Source organism: Stomoxys calcitrans, chromosome 5, assembly GCF_963082655.1.
Source record: "Stomoxys calcitrans chromosome 5, idStoCalc2.1, whole genome shotgun sequence".
Lineage (NCBI taxonomy): Eukaryota > Metazoa > Arthropoda > Insecta > Diptera > Muscidae > Stomoxys > Stomoxys calcitrans.
The window spans coordinates 1,450,224-1,470,198 of NC_081556.1; the positions used below are offsets into that span (position 1 = coordinate 1,450,224).

Consider the following 19,975-nt stretch of genomic DNA (forward strand, 5'->3'; position numbering starts at 1 on the left):
TTTGCTACGCGTGCTTAGAGGCATGTGGCACCGTCTTGTTGAAACCACATGTCATGCAAGTCAAGCTCTTGCATTTTGGGCAAAAAAAGGATGGATATCATCTCCGGTAGCGCTCGCCATTCACAATTACGTTACGATTCGCATTATCTTTGAAGAAATACGATCCAATGATGCCACCAGCCCATAAACCGCATCAAACTGTGACTTTTTCTGTATGGATTGGTAGATCATGCAATGCTTTTGGCTGATCTTCACTCTAAGATCAAAAAAATTCAATAATTTGTAAGCGTAGTTCGTTTATAAGACGATACATGGTTAAATTATAGACTAAACTGAAGATGTTTAACAGTGAAAAAAAAACTCGAAACGTGCGTTAGCTCTTTAAACCAGTGTTGCCAAAAAGGTAGTAGCTAAAAACTCACCCTGTACATAAAAAAATTAGAGTAGAGATGAAATTGCAAGTTTGCCACAAATGGAAATTCGAAATGAAGTTTTGTTAGTTGCGTTATTTTAAGTTTTCCTTCCTTGAGGAAAACCTTCGATCAAGGAAAACATCTCTGATTATTGGAAACTTTTGTTTGTGTACCATACACCATAGTTTTAAAAATTGTTTTGCCTAACCATTTTTTGACATCAACTCAAGATAAACTTTCATTTCAGGTCAGGGACGCGTTAATCAACTTGGAGGTGTCTTCATCAATGGACGACCGCTTCCCAATCATATACGTCTGAAAATTGTCGAAATGGCCGGCAGTGGTATACGTCCCTGTGTCATATCACGCCAGCTACGAGTATCGCATGGCTGTGTATCAAAGATTTTAAATCGTTATCAGGAGACAGGATCCATAAGGCCGGGAGTTATTGGTGGATCTAAGCCCAAAGTAACATCGCCCGAAATTGAAGGCCGCATTAAGGAAATGTGTAAAGCAAATCCTGGTCTATTCAGTTGGGAAATACGAGAGAAACTAATAAAGGTGAGTTAACGTACATTTGATGTTGTTAAAGATGCCGCACAAACAGCCACAACAATGAACTGCCATTGTTTTGGCTTGTAAACTTCCGATTTCCCAAAAGTCACGTGTTGCCTTAAGAAAGTAAACAACTTCCGTTTTTCTACTCCATACACCCCCTGGTGTTTGTGTTTATGATTAAAGGTCAAATTACACCTTTATTTTCAGGAGTTAGACATTAAATTAGAATACATTAATGGCACAATGGAGTGTATGCAACGACAAAAACACAATTTTGCCACCCAAACCGTAAAGAAATCGATTAAGAGTGGCGACAAGGTGCAAAGATGCAATGACCAATGCCGCCTTTTTCAACACTGAGCCGAACTTCCGCCTTGGCACGAACTTCCTTCTCAATGAATGTTCTTGCTCTATGTGCCAATGCTCTGTGGCTCTCTCTCTTTGTACAACCGATGTGCCATTGCGTGCATGCCAAATGCAGTTTATGGTTGTTGACACCTTGAAAACGGCTTTGCCTTTGGGCCATGGCCAATGGGAAACAAAGATTCGCACATAAATAAAAGACACAGCATCGATTCATTCATAAATGCCATCCTTTCGTATTGGCATCACTGTTGCAACGACTTTGGCTTGGACCGCTGTGTTTGGTCTTACAATATGTCAATGCTCCATAAAGATCGCCATGTATCGCCTGATTTTTCTGTTTTTTTTTTCCTTTTTTGTGTTTTTGTTTTCCTAAATTAGCGTATCTTTGTGTTGCTGTTTGTTCTTGTACTTCGCTTAGGCATTGCTTCAAACCAGACTCAGTGACGCTGATCAAAGACTAGTCCGTTGTGAGTTAGCCAGCAACGAGGTTAGTATGATGAATCAAATACAGGCATACAGTACGATGTCTTTCAATGTCGTCTTCGTCGTCTGTGTTGTTGTGTTCGAAGCTGTGTTCTTCACTGCCTCTCTCTCGCTCTCTCTCTCACCACGCGCTTGGTTTTGAGCTCCAAAATCTTAGATTTTATTGGTTTGAAGATAAAATAGCAATTCGTTCTACTTATTGTGCCGCCAACAGTTATGATAAACAATATGGACATAAGACTGGGGCGAAGCTATTAATGCTTTAATTGTAGCAATAATTTGATTAAAATATTGAAAGAAAAGTATTCCATGCTGTATTTAAGTTAGCCTTAAACTTAATCGATCATGAAAGAACAGGTACAAATCGGTGTTTTGAATGTCTATTTAGAAAGTTAACCTAAAAATTGAGCTACTGGGGCAGAAATTGTTAAAAATGGCATATTCCAGAGTATGGTCGAGATCATGATATTTGGCTAATAGTGCATATGAGCCATTCTCTAAAAAATTGCATAGATTTATTGGTAATTATATATGTTTAAGTACATGTAAAAACTAAACGAAAGAGCATGAGTTCAGTTCCATGTAATGCAGGGTTGCCATATTTAAACCTTTTTACAAATCCTATAACAAAGTAATTTTTCAAGTTTTTGCCTGTTGGGGTGGCAGTTGAAGAAAAATTTTAATGAAATTCGGGTGATAAATGCGCAAATTATTACAATCGGGCGAACATTGAGAGAGTTAAGCTGAGCTGATTAATTTATTTGTACCTCATACAATATAAGTTCAAACAAAATTCAAAGGGGGCGTAAAGGGTTAAAAATTTAGGAAAAAACTAAATTTTTTTAAAACTTTTTTTATTTTAAGATAAATAGATTTAAACTTTCCTTAGTAAATTCCTTGGAAAAAATTATTTTGGCATTTTAAAATCCCATTATAGTTGCCAAAGAAGAGCACTTGCTTTTAAGTGGATTTTTTCCGGAAAATGCCTCATATATTACACCGATCTCAAGATTAAGAGCCCATAAAATGCTCCCATTTTTGCTGGATTTCAGAGAATTCATTGTATTGGATCCCTCGACAAACGCATCTATGTAGTTTGGTCCACATCGGACCATATTTGGATATTGGTTCCATATAGACCGACTGTAATTCCAACATTATTGGGTGGGCACTCCGTTCTACATCATCATTGTTCTAAAACCTTGAATGGTTGAATTCTTTATAAGTTTTAAAGGTTTTTTATATCCACCATCATAGGATAGGGGGTATATTAATATATTTCCGACCCCATAATGTATATATATTTCGGATCGTCGTAAAATTCTAGGGCGATTGAACGACGTCCTTGTGTCTGTCCTTCCGTATATTGTAGTCACTCTACAGCCTTTAAAAATTGAGATACTGAGCCGAAATTCGCACAGATACGTCTTTTTGCTGGACGCAGGTTAAGTTCTTGAACAGGCCAAATCGGACCATATTTGGATATAGCTGCTATATTGACCGATCTGCCGATAAAGGATCCCAAGGGCCCATAAAAGCTTTATTTTTTACCCGATTTGGATGAAATTTGAAATAGTGAAATTTGGATATAGCTGCCGTATAGACAGGTCTCTCGATTTAAGGTTTTAGACCCATAAAAGGAGTATTTATTTTCCGATTTCGCTGAAGTTTGGGTCAGTGAATTGTACTAGGACCATCGATATCCTTGTTTTATTTGATCTAGATCGGTGCAGACTTGCATAAAGCTGCCATATAGACCGATCTCTCGATTTAAGGTCTGGTGCCCATAAAAGTAGCATTTATTGTCTAATTTCGCTGTGATTTGGTAAAGCGAGTTAGAGATGGGAATAAATTTAGCATTTTCACCGTATTATGACGAAAAGTGGTTAATATATATATATTCAAGGTGGTGGGTATTCAAAGTTCGGCCCGTCCGTCCGTCTGTCTGTCGAAAGCGCGCTAACTTTCGAAGAAGCAAAGCTAGGCGTTTGAAATTTTGCACAAATACTTTTTATTAGTGTAGGTCGGTTGGGCTTGTAAATGGGTTAAATCGGTCCATGTTTTGATATAGCTGCCATATAAACCGATTTTGGGTCTTGACTTCTTAGCGTCTAGAGGGCGCAATTCTCGTCCGATTTGACTGAAATTTTGCACGTTGTGTTTTGGTATCACTTCCAACAACTTTGCTAAGTATTGTTAAAATCGGTTCAAATCCTGATATAGCTGCCTATAAACCGATCTTGGGTCTTTACTTCTTCAGCTTTAAGAGGGCTCAATTCTTATCCGATTTGTCTGTAATTTTATATGTAGTCTTTTGGTATATCTTCCAACAACTGTGCTAAATACAGTTCAAATCGTTTCATACCCTGGTATAGCCGCCATATTAGCCGATCTTGGATCTTGTCAGCCGCTAGAGGGCGCAATTATCATTCAATTTGGATGAAATTTTGCATAAGGTGTTTTGTTGTGACTTACAACAACTGTGCCAATTATGATACATAACCTAATATAGCAGCCATATAAATCAATCTAAGATCTTGACTTCTTTCATGACCTATGGTCATGAAAGAAGCCGGAGATGGGTTTATATGCTCTCATATAAACCCATCTCCCGATTTAGCTTCTTCAGCCCCTACAAGGCGCAATTCTTATACGAATGGACTGACATATTACTCAATGACTTCTACAATGTTCAGCATTCACTTCATTTATGGTCCGAATCGGACTATAACTTGATATAGCGCTAATAGCATAACAGTTCTTATTCATTATTCTTTGTTTGCCTAAAAAGAGATGCCGCGCAAAGAACTCGACAAATGCTGTCCATGTTGGAGGGAATATAAGATTCGGCCCGGCCGAACTTAGCACACTCTTACTTGCTTAATTAAAATGGCATCGTTGGGTATTTTTGATCAAGTCAAATATTCTCGAATATCATGAACTTATTTTTAGTAAAATTGCGTACTGCTAAAAATGTTTGGATAACAAATCATAGCATCAATTTCAGTTTTTTAACCTTGTCGATTACTCGCGAAAATTTTCAATTGACTTTTGATTTCAAATACGACCCAGTCTTATAAACATTTACTGATATGCGCTTGTCCATCATTCTCGCATAGGGAAAACTTCAAACAAATTCCCCATGTAAACTTTGTGGCCTCTGAAGGTGGACCCTCAAACGCCTCCTCCACCCCAACAAGAAACCTTTTCGCATAGCCGATTGCCAAATCGATCCTTGACGTTGAGTGGACTGATTGAGAGATCGCCGTACCGTCATCGCCATCCACCATAGGGGATAAGAATATGTGTCAGAATTATCAGCAGCGCCATCGTTTGCTGGGGGTCTTGGAAGATCGCCCATCAAAAGGCATTACAAACTTAGAAGTGAACTCATAGAAACCCCTCCACACATTTACCACAACATCCCTTCATGAAAGCAAGCACAATTTAGTAGTCTGCTCTTGTAGTGAATGCTCTTTTTGTTGCTTACGTTGGTTTTGGTCTTTTGTTTCTGTCTGTTTTGTTATTTCTCTTCAATGAATGGGCTAAACACAGCCTCCAGGTGCGCTTCACGCTAAATTAGAATATGAGATACGATATGCTACAAATATGCCGGGCAATGCAGCTCAATGTCCGTTCAAACTGCCGCCGGAGTTTGGCGGTAAATGTTTTGTTTCAACTATGTTCTGATGTTGGGGTGGTGATCCTGCCCGAAGTGTTTATCTGTTAGCTGGCTGGCTGCCACCATCCATGCTAACAAATGTTGAATACTTAATTTATTTAAACCAGGATCACCACAAATCTGAAGTGATGTGGCATTTAGGATACACGAAAAAAAGACGTCTTATATCAAAAACCTAATCTTCCAATGTTGTTTGAATAAACAATTAGAATAATAGAAATTGGCATGAGCTGCACTTAAGATTCATTGTGCAAAAATTGTTTATGTTAAAAATCTGTTGTAACAAAAGGTACATTGAAATACTGCATGCATAACATATGGTAATACATTTGTGTTCACTTTTAATCTGATCTGGATATGGATAACAGAACAATTAGAATTATATTAAGTTGGTATCAGATAGAACAACCCACTTCTGCTAACACTTAACATCTGGGATTCAAGTAATAATAGATTCCACCGTAGGATGAGGAAGTAAACTAACAACGTCATTTGACAATCGATCTGAGATCCTATAAAATAGATACTATCTTGATTGTTATTACATTCAAGTCACGCTAGGGATTTCGGGAAGTCTATTTATCTGTTTTTTCTAAACGGGAGCTTTATCAGATCGTAGAAAAGTTGTAATATAATGAGGCGTGGATGTTGAATTACAGGAACGATTTAGTCTATTTACAACCCCAACTAACCTCGTTAAAAAATTATCTAAATATTGTAGAGAAGGGGTAGAATAAACGCCTCTTTCGTACGAACACCAATTTTTTTCTTTTCGTAATCCCCTTAATAATTCTTTTTTCTCAGCCTGGTATTGTGAACTTACTAAACAGGCCTTGCAATAATAGGATCTTTCTAATCCGACTCTGCTGTACACCCTCGAAAGTAAGCTTGCTTTTGACCGTCAAACGGACATCCCAATATATCATGTAGATTAAGGATACATGTACATACATACTGATTAAGTAAAAAACAAGTAAAGAAGTGTCAAGTTCGGCCGTGTCGAACTTTGTATATCCTCCAGCATGGATAAATTAACCATCCTCTTTTTTAACATATTATCTAATGTGGTGGCTGGTCTGGATCATATTTGATTCAGGACCCGAGAATTCTTACACTAGTCACATTTTCAGCGGAATGGTACAACAAATCGGCTTTTAATGGATTTATGGCCCTCAATGGGCAGATCGGTCCATATGGCAGCTATATTTAAATATAGTCCAATGTGAACCATTCTTAGGTGTGATTACGGAAGGCTTGAAAAAACTTACTGTATCAAATTTCAGCGAAATCGAGTAATAAATACATCTTTTATGGGCTGAGGACCCTTAATCGGCAGATCGGTCTATATGGCAGCTATATCTGAATAAAAACCGATCTGAACCATATTAGAGTCGGATATCGGGAGGCTTAAAACAACTCACTATGCCAAATTTCAGCGAAATCGGATAATAATTGCGGCTTATATGGACTCAAGACCCTAAATCGGCAGATCGTTCTATATGACAGCTATATATAAATTTAGTCCGTTCTGAATCACATTTGAGTTGGATGTCGGGAGGCTTACAATAGCTCGTTATTTCAAATTTTAGCGAAATCGGATAATAATTGTGAATTTTATGGGTTTAAGACCCTCAATGGGCATATCGGTCTATATGGCAGCTATATCTATATATAGTTCAATTTGGACCTTATTTAGGTGTGATGACGGAAGTCTTGAAACAACTCACGGTTCCAAGTTTCAGTGAAATCGGGGTATAAATGCAGCTTTTATTGGCTTAAGACCCTAAATCAGCAGATCGGTCTAATGGCAGCTATATCTAAATATGTTCCGATATGAATCATACTCGGTCTGAGTAACGGGGCCCCTAGTACAACTTAGTTAAAGTCCGCCTATGACGCTGGGTTCGAATTCTGGCGAGAACATCGGAAAACTCGACACGGAAGTCGAAGACTATACAATTCACTTAAAAAAGGTGAAACAGAATATTGGTCTATGTGGTAGCTATATTTAAATATAGTCCAATATTCGGCATTAGTATGTAACGGTCAAAGACAACTCATTGTAGCAAATTTCAGTGAAATTGATTGCCTTTATTTTAAAGATTCGAGCCAAAGATTAGCAAACTTAATTTAAAGTTGATCAATTTGTCAACTTTTTAAGGAAACATGTAGGGCATGCGGGGAAGACGATGAGACGTTCGAGCATATCCCTTGCCATTGCTCGGCTTTAGCATCTAACAGATACCGGCACAATATCGTTGAAAGTTAGGAAATTGACCTTGGGACAAGACAACAGTGACGCAAACAGTTAAAAACACAAAACAGCCTTATAAATAGGAGTGTCCCCAAATTTTGATGCTATGTTTAAAAAAATGGGAAATTACATTACAAGATAGCATCTTTGTTTCAAAGTTGTAGTTCTTTGGCTCGCTTTTATTGCTAGAATCCTACGAATAAGGAAAAATCTTAAAATTTGGGACTACTTTTTTATGTGCAAATATATAGATAGGTCTATATATTGACATAGCTGTCTCCCGATTATGCCTTGGACCGTGAGCTATGTAAGGCTTCGCACTGTGCGCTATGTAAGTCGTTTGGACATCTCTTTTCTGTATGGTTCAAAGCGGTTAACCATATAGGTCACGGATGTCCACACGCCTTACATAGAACATTGTCCAAAACCTTAAATCGGAAGATTGGTCTACATGAGCAAATATGGGCCGATCTGGGCTATATTGAATACAGGTGTCGAAGAGCTTCATCGCTGATTTTATGGGTCCAAGAACTTAAATCGGGAGATCGGTATATATGGCAACTACATACATCCAAAGCTAGACAGATCTGGGCCATATTAAACAGGGATTCAGCAAAATCGGGTAATAAAGGGTCTAAGACCTTGTATCGGCTGATCGGTCTATATGGAGGCTATATCAAGATGTAGTTCGGTATGGACCATCTTCGAAATTAATCTGCCTATGGACGAAAAAAAAGAATCTATGCAAAGGTTCAGATCAATTTCTCTGTTTTGAGAGACTGTAGCAACGCTTGCAAATCATTGAATTTTATTACCAAAATCAGTGTTCGGTTCGAAATGTGTTCAAATTTTGACAAATTTTGTTCAGCGATGAGGCTCATTTCTGGTTGAATGGCTACGTAAATAAGCAAAATTGCCGCATTTGGAGTGAAGAGCAACCAGAAGCCTTTCAAGAACTGCCCATGCATCCCGAAAAATGCACTGTTTGGTGTGGTTTGTACGCTGGTGGAATCATTGGACCGTATTTTTTCAAAGATGCTGTTGGACGCAACGTTACGGTGAATGAACACATTTCGAACCGAACACTGATTTTGGTAATAAAATTCAATGATTTGCAAGCGTTGCTCGTTAGTAAGTCTATTCATGATGAAATGTCAAAGCATACTGAGCATCTTTCTCTTTGACACCATGTCTGAAATCCCACGTGATCTGTCAAATACTAATGCATGAAAATCCTAACCTCAAAAAAATCACCCTTTACATATATATACCTATTGTTTACTGAGTCGGAAATGGACATTTCGATGTGTTGCAAACGAAATGACAAAATGAAATATGGAACCTACTAGTTTTCTGACAAGAATTGTACCCTTATAATAAATCTAAAATACGAATCGGAAAAAAAGTTTGCGGTCAAGCTGTTGGGTGAACGGCCCAATACAAAACGACATTGGTACATGGGGACAATATCTCAAATGTAAGGTATTTGGACACATGACATCTATACACGACCATATATGAATATAACCGCCCCATAGACCGATCTCCCGATTTAAACATATAGTCATGGCTCGTTCATTTTGCATATAGTTTGCATATTTTATGTATATTTCTTGCATAAAAATTGCATTTTTCAGACATGCACTCAAAATTCGTTTTCTTATACCAAATTATGCCTATATAAAAAATTTGGCCAAAATCGGCCCATATACAAAAAGAGCATATATATCCGTTCTCTACTTATAATGAAATGTTATAGCTGTGAACAATACTTTTACACTTCCACTTTTAATATTCGCTTACCTTGGTTAACTCGAACATCAGCACAAATATGTATGTAGGTTTACATGATAACAATTTCCGAATGTATTTTGCCATAATAAAACAAAATCGCGAATTCATATAAGTTATTTTTCGTTAGTTCCGCAATACCACTGTGGCTTTACCATGTGAATAAAGCTATCTCTTCAATAGTTAACATCTCCAAACGCAAATTCCTCTTTTCGCACATTGAACACTCTTGTAAATTCTTTCTCTCGCTCATTTTGACTCTCCTGTCAAACAAGAAATATTTACAACAACAACAACACAAACGCCACCGGCTAAATGAATTTTTCTACTTTTATCAAATGTTTCTATGCAAATTTATGCGAAATAATCACACTTCGGGATGAAATAATTACACAAATAGATGGCCAATTAAAAAAACTTTATTTTGCACTATTTTTCGTAAAAATCCGTCAAGTATTAACCACTTTTTAATTGCAATTATTCTGACGATCAATGAACGCGAGCGCACCGTTTAACTTGTGGTTTATAAATGACAACACAAACAAAACTAAGTGTGTACAACACATTCTATGAGGGGGAGTGTGGGGGACAACAACAAAATGAAAGTAATTGCCCGTACAGCACTTTGTGGTTGGCAGGGTTGAGAAAAATAAGTAGTGGTCGCATGTGTTTTATAAAAGGTGAAGAGGCGTTAAAGTAGGAGGCGTTAAAGTTGTTTTTTTTTTGGTTTTGATATATTGAAAGGCTTATGCAATTTTTTGCAAGAATTACATTAGGGAATAGTTGGTAAACTTTTCAATAGGCAATAGTTGGCAAACTTTCAGTGCTGCCCGATTCGAGTTTAATCTCAACGATAAGGACCTGTTTTTGATAGTCTAGTCCGAATGGCGAGTCATATAGCGACATCTCTTCGGAAAGAAGTTTTGAAATTTGTGAAAATTTTTGAGTATGCAAAAACTCTTATTGCTGATTGCTCCGTAATAATGCTATATTCTAAGATAAAACAATGTTCCCGTTAGTTAACACGAACTTTATTTTTTCTACGAAAAACCCGGCCATACCATTTCAACCAAGCTACATGTATAACAAGTTATAGTGAACAAGTAAAAACTTGCTAAGTTCGGCCGGACCGAATCTTTGAACCGCACCACCATGGATTCCACGTAAAATTGACACAAAATAAAATTAGTTGAAAGGCATAATTTTACTCTATGTACCACATTTCTACCCATCCAGGCAAAAATTAAAGCTTCTTGGAATCGAAAAAGGAGGGACGGACGGAAAGGGATGCCTATATCGACTCATAATGTCCAGACGATCAAGAATATATATACTTTATGGGGTCGCAGCTCAATATTTCGAGGTGTTTCAAACGGTATATCGTATCCTATGGTGGTGTGTATAAAATTCAAATGGCGAGCTTTAACTCTTTAACATGTGTTTTACGAATGACAGTGCCAATGAGTTGTTCTTTGTTGCGGAGAATGAGGGGAAACAACAACATGAAAATGATTGCCCGATGGGCACATCGTTAATTGGCAGGGTTGGCAAAGAAAGGTAGTGTTACTAAATGGATGACAAAATGTAATTGTAGTAAGAGGTTATTTAATATTTTCTGCCTTTTAAGTGCAGTTTCGGATTTTGTTAAATTCAAACCCCTATAGTAAAACTATGTAGCGAACATTATTTCTAATATTTTGAAGGAATACAGTCACATTATAAGAGTTTTTAACTATTTTTTGGAAGAGACTGAATCGACTCCATCAAAAGTTCCCAAAAAATTAGAATTGCCTTCCTGTTTTCGAGTTTACTCCCGATAAACTTTCGAAACGCCTTTAGACTTGTTTTCTGATTTTCGCTCCCTTTTCACAACCTACTCAGTTTTGTTTGCCTGTGTAATTTCCCGTGACAAGGATGTCCCTTAAAATTTCCTATTTTTTCTATAGCGGTCGAACGAATAAAGATATCCGCTTGAAATTTTGTAAAGATACTTCTTATTGACGGATTGTAGACTCCCATAGCGCAGAGGTAAGCATGTCTGTCTATGTAGCTGAACATCCGTGTTCGAACCATAGCGGTCCATCAAAAAAAATTTTTTTTCAGCGGTGGTTTTCCCCTCCTAATGCTGGCAACTTTTGTGAGGTACAATGCCATGTAAAAACTTCTCTCCATAGAGGTGTCGCACTGCGGCACGCCGTTCGGACTCGGCTATAAAAAGGAGGCTCCTTATCATTGAGCTTAAAATTGAATCGGATTGCACTCATTAATATGTGAGAAGTTAACCCCTGTTCCTTAGTGGAATATTCATGGGCAAAATTTGCAAATTTACTTCTTATTGATGTAGGTTTTTGGAGATTGCAAATGGTGCATAGCTGTCCAGGTTTGGCTGCAGCTCCATTATAAACTGATCTTTTGATTTGACTTGTTGAGCCCCAGAAAGCCGCAATAGTTATCCGATTTTGCTGAAAATTTCCACTTAATATTTTGTTATAGCTTCCAACAACCGTGTCAAGTACGGTCGAAATTGGCCAATAACCTGATATGCAAATTTGCTCATGAACATTCCACTATGGAGTAGGACCCAACCTCTCGCACTCTTTGATGTGCGAGGCTGTCCGATTCAAGTTTGAGCTCAGTGATAAGGGACCTCCTGTTTATAGCCAAATCCGAACAGGATGTCGCACACCTCTTCGTGAAGAAGTTTTTACATGGCTGTAAAAACGTACGAACTTAGTACGCTTTTACTTCTTATTTATTAACTTGAAAAAATTAATAGTAATTAAAAGTTTGTTTCACACAAGAAAATAAAAGCCAAGTAGTGCTAAATCTTTTCAAATTACTCTCAGCGACCCACACAACATTTGAATGTCTGCTGTATCCGATGTTAAATGTTTACCACCATTCACACCAACTGAAGGATATTCACATAAAGATGGATACTTAGAAGCTCATAGATTTTAAAAGCTAAGCAAGCTCTTTAGTTGTGCCCCTCTCCCCCAACCGACTATCCCGTCCCGCCATTTGATTTCATTGAATGTGTCATGCTGGAAAAGAAGAAAAGTCAAGATGATAACGCAAGACATGAGCGACTCTAAATCTCTTCTATGCTCATTGGGATTTATTTCCACTTGTCGAGATTCATGAGGGGGCACACCATGAACAAGCCAAGGAATAGTTTTATAAGTACACAAGTAATCTCGATTTGCAGCAACTACAAAGCTTTGCTATTTGTTGTTGTTGTTAGCAATAGTCCATGTGGTACTCCATAAAGCCATTGCATAGTGTTGCCTGCTTGCCAGCCAGCCAGCGAGTTTTAGTGTCTCATGTGTTGGCCAGTGGCTTGTGTCTGGAGCAGTAAGCAATGGAAAAAGGTGGTCTCCATGTCCATGTCCAAGTGACAGCTTATCTTGTTTTCTGACAACATAGGTTTGGGTTTGTTTTGTATGCCGAGTTATTTGTTGTTCAGTCTTAAAATTACATTTTCTGGTTTTAAATTTAAACAAAAATTTACTCATACCAAAACATTGAGACAATATAAACATACATACATATATGTGTGTGTGTGTGTTTGTGTCGCTGTGGCTATCGGTGTGCAAGCAACACTTAGGTATCCATGCAACCCAACGTGTTATGTTCAACAAATTCAATTGAAATTTAATTAATTAGTTGACAGTTGGATTGACACTTGGCCCCTTGTGAGTGATTGTTAATGGGTTAATAGCCATGCCTCGCTTGCCTCTTTCCATTTTCCCAGTTTTTTTTTGTGGCTATTATTCTCATACTTTTTTCCTGAGCAATTCTGATTAAAAATCAAAAAAAAAAAGAAAAGAAACAAATTAGATGAGATTTTGTTTTGATTGGGAATGATGTTTTTTTCTCTATTGTCCAGTTTCCATGGATTCACATGAATTGGTGTGGAGTGTTCATATCTTTGATATGACTACTTACACGCACACAATTTTTGAAGGAATTTTGTTTTATGCTTAAATAAAACCACTTGCCTATATCACATGCAAATTCAATACGAGTACCTGAACCTATGTACTTCAATTTTAGGAAAAGAAGGAACTAAAAACGTGTTAAGTTCGGTCTTGCCGGCCTTTGGATATCCGCCACCAAGGATATAATAATCATACTATTCTGTAATAACTCCACTATCATATCCGTAGTTATATCTAAATATAGTCCGATATGAACCATATATGGATCGGAGGCAAGTGCCAATCGTTGGGGATTTAAGTCGCCAATAACATCCCTCAAGGGCGCCCCGGTAGCCAAGTTGGTAGCGTGCTTGGATTACCAGTGCAGGGGTCGTGGGTTCGATTCCCGCCAGAAGCCTTGGTCTGTCGCTGGTATCACAATGGACTTAAAATTGTCTAAGTGAGTCTGTAAAGGACCGCCACTCTTACCTAACCTTATATCCATAAAAGCTCCGCATACATACAAGTCCCAGAAATAATAAGTGAGGCTTGGAAAAATACCTTACACCTTTCGGTTAAACTTCATATTATCGGAACCATCGAGTGCGTCAAGGGCCTTAGGAATGGTAGCAGTCCCATAGACACTTGTCCCAAATTTGAATATCAGATTCGTACACGGATAGGCATTGCACAGTGGGAAGAAATCGTAAAAACTAATAAAAAAAATATGCCGTGTGACAACGGGTAGAGATATCTTTTTAAAATTTGAAATGGTTAGATCTGAGCTATTAGTGAGATTGTTTGCAAAATATCATGGCCATATGTTGTTCGGGCGCCTTTTGGTAGGCCCCTAAATTTGGGTCACCACTCTCCTCAATCAAAAATGTGTCTGGCGCCATGTCCCACATATTTTTTCGAACTCGTGGAGTTAAAAGGGTTCCCCAGGCCCGGGTGGCATATCATCATTTGTCTTGCGCAAGTGTTCTTCGACGCTTGCTCGTCCATTACGCAAACTTTTCAACCTTGCCTACCGTGCGGGAAGGTTGCGAACGTTCAGCCAATACCCAAGAAGGGTGAGGCGAATAATTGTTCGGGCGCCTTTTGGTAGGCCCCTAAATTTGGGTCACCTCGGTATGGATAGTGCTCAAAAAATTCTAAGAAAAGAACGAATAAAGCTATCCCAATTTTTTTTGAATTATGCATATAAAAGTGTCTTTAAAAACAAAAAATAAACCCTGCTCGATTTTTTTTTTTAAAATTCCCAAAATACCTCTTTCGTGCAGAGATCAACCAACCACTTTCCTTAATCGAAAATGTGTCTGGCGCCATGTCCCACATATTTTTTCGAACTCGTGGAGTTAAAAGGGTTCCCCAGGCCCGGGTGGCATATCATTTGTCTTTGTCATGCGCAAGTGTTCTTCGACGCTTGCTCGTCCATTACGCAAACTTTTCAACCTTGCCTACCGTGCGGGAAGGTTGCGAACGTTCAGCCAATATTCAAGAAGGGTGAGGCGAACAACCCTGCACCCCAGGGCTTTGTCCTTTCTCCTTCCTTAATCAGATATAGAATCCGATCTACTAATTTGCGCATGACAGTTATCTCTGTCATTCGTATTCATTCGACCATAGGCCGAGTCTTCGAGAGATTGATTTGCTGACCATTTTTGAATGGGGTCGAGTGAATCGAGTAGATTTTAATGCACGGAAGACTCAGTGCTGTTTTGCTGCCCCATTACGATCATCTTTGTCTATCAACGGTATAGATGTTGAGCAATCAGAAACTCTTGATGTTCAGGGCATGAAAATACAAAGTGATATCCGTTGGGCTAAACAAGTTTTTGAAGTATCGAAAGAATCATTCAAGTGCTTAGGCTTCCTTAAACGGTGTAAGAATTACTTCACTCCTTTTGATTTTGTATTCATCTGATATTCTTATTCCTGATGTAAGGATGTCTGTCAGAGATACTAGACATTCCAGGAACTCACACCCGTTTGTAATTGATTGGCCAGCGGACCGAACAATACATTATAGAGAGAATTTTCATTTTGCCCAAACCGTTCGTACGTGCAATAGACTTGCGGCTCATGAATACATATCAATGAGTGCAGTGCGATTCAAGTTTAAGACAGGGGTCCGAACGGCATACCGCAGTGCGACACCTCTTTGGAGAGAAGGTTTTACATGACATTGTACCTCACAAATGTCGCCAGCATTAGGAGGGGAAAATAAACGCTGACAATTTTTTTCTAATGTTCCTGGCAGGATGCGAACCAAATCGCGTTGCGTCATAGGCAGACTTGCTAACCTCTGCGCTACTAAGGTATCAATAATGCAACACTTTTATAATCTACACTACGTTGGCTTTCACTAATGTACCGCTTTGCATAAAAGTATCCAATTGGCTCAGTTAAATTGAATCGCTCAGGGATTCTTATCGATATACGGTGGTTTTGAAAGGCCTAGCCGAACTTAATGCATTAAAACTCCTTGCAGCTCTTAATGTTCCATAATAAGCATTTTTATTTAAAACAAGGTAGCTTTTTTCTAGATGGTTAGCTTCAGAAATTACTTCCCCATCCTCCTCCAAACGCCCCTTCATATTGATAATGCTAAACTGTCATTAAACCTTATGTAGATCCAACTGAAAATTTATTAAATTACCCCCCCTTTACAAAAACATTTATGCTAATTTTCACATTTGTCCAACTTGTCTTGTCTATCCACAGGAAGGCTACACCGATCCGCCCTCAACGTCATCGATAAGTCGTTTGTTGCGTGGAAACGATCGCAGCAGTGATGATGGGCGCAAAGACTACAGCATTCATGGCATACTTGGCGGTAAGTTACCAAAGGGCAGCAGATAGCAGCATGAAAAACTACTACAAACCAAAATTGGGCTTAATTAATTGAAACACCTTCCAAAAGGTCTAGGAAATACAAAATAGACGCACTTACACACACACACTTGTTGGTTTGTCCCCTCAAATATTTGGATAGAATCGAAGACCATCGACCAGAAAAACATGAGCGACAGACGAACGGACAGACGGACGGACCAAAATAGAAATCACTTTTATTGATCAAATTATAGATCATTTATTTGATAATTTGAAAATCATCATCAAATCATTTGTTGCACAAATCAACAGCCGGCGGCATTTGCCCTTTGATCGTCTTAGAGCAACTCCAGCAACAATAATAGCCAGCCGAAAAAAAGTGCCGCTTTACGAATTAAATCTCCTCCACACACACACAGTGTGGAAGCGCTGAGCTGGCTGCTGCTGCCTGCCTCTGCTGGCAAGGTAGTGAAGGTTTAAACGAACGAAACACAATCGGATCATGGTCCAGAGATTTTCTTTCCATTTGGTTCTCATCAGCGAGCATCAAAAACAACAACGCAGCACATCAACCCACAAATGTGTAACATTTCATACTGGGGCTCAAACGCTCGCCGATCGTCAAAGGCAAGTGTCGATGATGACACCTTAGAAAATGATAATGATTTGCTTGTTTTTCTTTGGGACGCTGCAAAGCAACGTCGACATCGATCGACAGTTTCCATCGCCTCTAATAAGCCAAATTCCGAAAAGAAGGAAAAAAAAAACTAAACCCAGTTACATTCATACCAGCCACACACGCATGCCCTCCCTCCCTCCCTACGCCGCACACATCACTTGGTGCGGAGATGAAAAAAATAAACAGGCTAATTCTATAAATATGCAAAGTCATGCGATAAACGATCTATAAAAATGTCTGTTTTCCTCTCTCTCTCTCTCTCTCTCTCGCTCGCTTGCTCTCTCTACTAGAAGGGAGTAGAAGAAGATGAAGCAGCAGCAGTCAACTGTAGCTGAGCTGGGTAATAATGAAACGCACCGATAAAACACTTTGGAGATTCACAGCTCGAACATAAAAAGCGATCGTGTAAAAGTGTTAATGACCAAAAACGCTTGTTATTGTTAACAAAATTGAGTAGAAAATTGTGTTAAAATTATAACAAAAAACTCAAACAACGACCAAGAAAAATAATAATAATAACAATAACTATACTCGCCAGCATACAACATGCAGGGCTACACAACTCCTCATATCAAAGTCAAGGCAATCAAAACGATCATCGATCGACCGGAGTGATCATTAATTACCCCCAAATGCAGTGACGGGACTTTTTTTTATACAAAAAAAAGGATTTAGCATAGCACAAACCTGCTACAAAACAGGCTCCATTGATTTTTCCAATGCCTTAAGAAAGCAAAGATCAAAGGCCCAACCGACCCTAGACTAAAAGTCAGGTTAACACATGTGGCCCAGAACAAGTGGTAATGTTTTGCAAATAGTTCCGTGCCGCTGCTTTCACACGCTGGTGCACTTAGATATGGATGGGAAAATGGCCTTTGGGAAATTTGCTGAAAACTGACTTCGGCACTATTTGGTGGCTGTTGTGATGCACCCTAATATGGAGTATGCAATGCCTTTTGTTTGTCATCGTTTTGGTTGGGTTTGTTTGCTTGCTCTTGCTCTTTGTCTTGTTGCATGAATGGCCAAATGGCCGAGGAATGAATGGAAGATGTTTGTTGGCCCCTGTTTCGGTGACAATATTTTGACATCTTTAAAGGCTCATATGAAAGCAAATGACCTTGTTTGTCGTCGGCGGCATTCTTAGCAGCAATCAAAGGCAATTGTTGGGCTTGCATACAAAAGACTTTCGCATCGAACAGAATGTTCATAAATAAAAATAAGTAGTGCTACTCATTGCAGAATGTTTGCCAAAGTCAGTGACATTTTTTTAGATTTCAGTAAGAATGAGAACATTAACAATAAGGGTAATGGCGGAGTGTCTTTTGAAAAAGAATAAAAATCGTCAACTAGGAAACTTTTAATAGAACATTACAGCAATTTAGGGTTTTTATACCCAACACCATAAGATGGGGGGTATTCTAATCTATACACGTCTAGAAAGAGAATATGACCGCTCTCCCGTTCTGAGATTTAATGCGAAAATGTGGAAGAAAAATATCTTTGGCCCAACAGTCGCAAAATTTTACCTACAAGCTACAAACTTCATGGAAGTTAGCAGCACCAGATTCCAGCATCGACTACATGGCTGCCACCCGATCAAAACATAAAAAAATTAAAGAGACCATGTTGTGATAGATGGAAGGCATTCAAGCAGCGTGTTATGTTAGCTTGAAAACAGGGTGCTGATATTAATCCGCCCCATGCCACTGTGGACATACACCTAAGCCAGTAACCTCGAAAAACTTACAGAATTCTTGTTTTCCATGCCACTCCAATAAGCTGGTTCATGTCTGGTGTTGTGTCCCCCACCCCCAGAATGAATGGAGAAGCTCCGATGGAAGGATCAAAGAGTAAAAGACATCTCGAAACTTGGTGTCAGAGATTTTAAAAGGAGCGCAGAAGATCGAGGCCCTTGAAACGTACGACTAGTGGGACAAAGGTTCTGTCATAACCAATTAAACTAAAAGGTTAAACAATTCAAAGAAAAAAATCGCTTGTTCTTGGTGCCGGGCCAAAATACCGACAGAGTGTAAGAAGGAGATTAACGCCTTCTCCTGAGAAGGATTGATCGGTCTGCATCATTTGGGTGCAAGGCCATAGAAGAGTAAGGGGTAATTAGAATATTAGAAAGCAGACGAGTTGGCAGTGAAGGCCGAAGGATTGCCGTCCACTAACTTGGTTAACCCGAAGCATTTCGGGTCGACGCAGTCCGAGTAAACGGCGTGGGCGACGAATGTACATGTCACTCTGTGGATCATCGAAACGGTCGGTAGGACGACGAAAATCCTATGGGGAGATCAGGATAGTGAGAAGACGAGGCTATTACTGAAAGGAAGTAGGAAGGAGGTCAGTGAAGCTTTCGGTACGTATCATAACGGAGCACATAGGACTATGAGTTCACTTGTGCAAAATCGGTGCTACAATAATAGCATGTTTAGGGCATGCGGGGAAGATTATGAGACGTTGGAGCATTTCATATGTCATTGCCCGACTTTCGGACACAATACCAGACATGAACCATCTAAGGGACGTGACCTGGAAAACAATTAAGGATTTTGTAAGTAGCACGAAATTCCTAACTTTGATTTTTTCGAGGTTACTTTTTATACCCACCACCATAGGATGGGGTATACTAATCTAGTCATTCCGTTTGTAAAACCTCGAAACATTCGTCTAAGACCCCACAAAGTATATATATTCTTGATCGTCTCGTAGTTCTGAATCGATCTAGTAATGTCCATTCGTCCGTCTGTCGAAATCCCGATAGAGGTCGAACGCATAGAGCTAGCCGCTTGAAAATTCGCACAGATAGTTAATATCAATGTAGATCGTTGAGGATTGCAAATGGGCCATATCGGTTCAGATTTAGACATAGCTCCCATATAAACCGGTCTCCCGACTTGACTTCTGGAGCCCCTAGAAACCTCAATTTTTGTCCAATTGAAATTTTACATGTAGTGTTCCGTTATGACTTCCAACAACTGTGCCAAA

At 38.9% G+C, this 19,975-nt stretch overlaps 1 protein-coding gene and 1 long non-coding RNA gene across 2 annotated transcripts in view; one reads left to right on the forward strand and one right to left on the reverse strand.

Moving 5' to 3' along the window:
* LOC106082363 (protein gooseberry-neuro) overlaps positions 1-19,975 on the forward strand; it is a 37,231-nt gene that overhangs the window by 4,692 nt on the left and 12,564 nt on the right. Inside the window, exons 2-3 of the mRNA XM_013244822.2 lie at positions 661-974; positions 16,195-16,306. Of these exons, the coding sequence (XP_013100276.1) occupies positions 661-974; positions 16,195-16,306 (426 nt within the window). The remainder of the gene's footprint in view (positions 1-660; positions 975-16,194; positions 16,307-19,975) is intronic.
* On the reverse strand, positions 16,084-16,986 carry LOC131998108 (uncharacterized). The gene is made up of 2 exons (XR_009398562.1): positions 16,420-16,986; positions 16,084-16,347 (listed from the first exon to the last, which is right to left on the reverse strand). It is a non-coding gene; the product is annotated as an uncharacterized LOC131998108 (long non-coding RNA).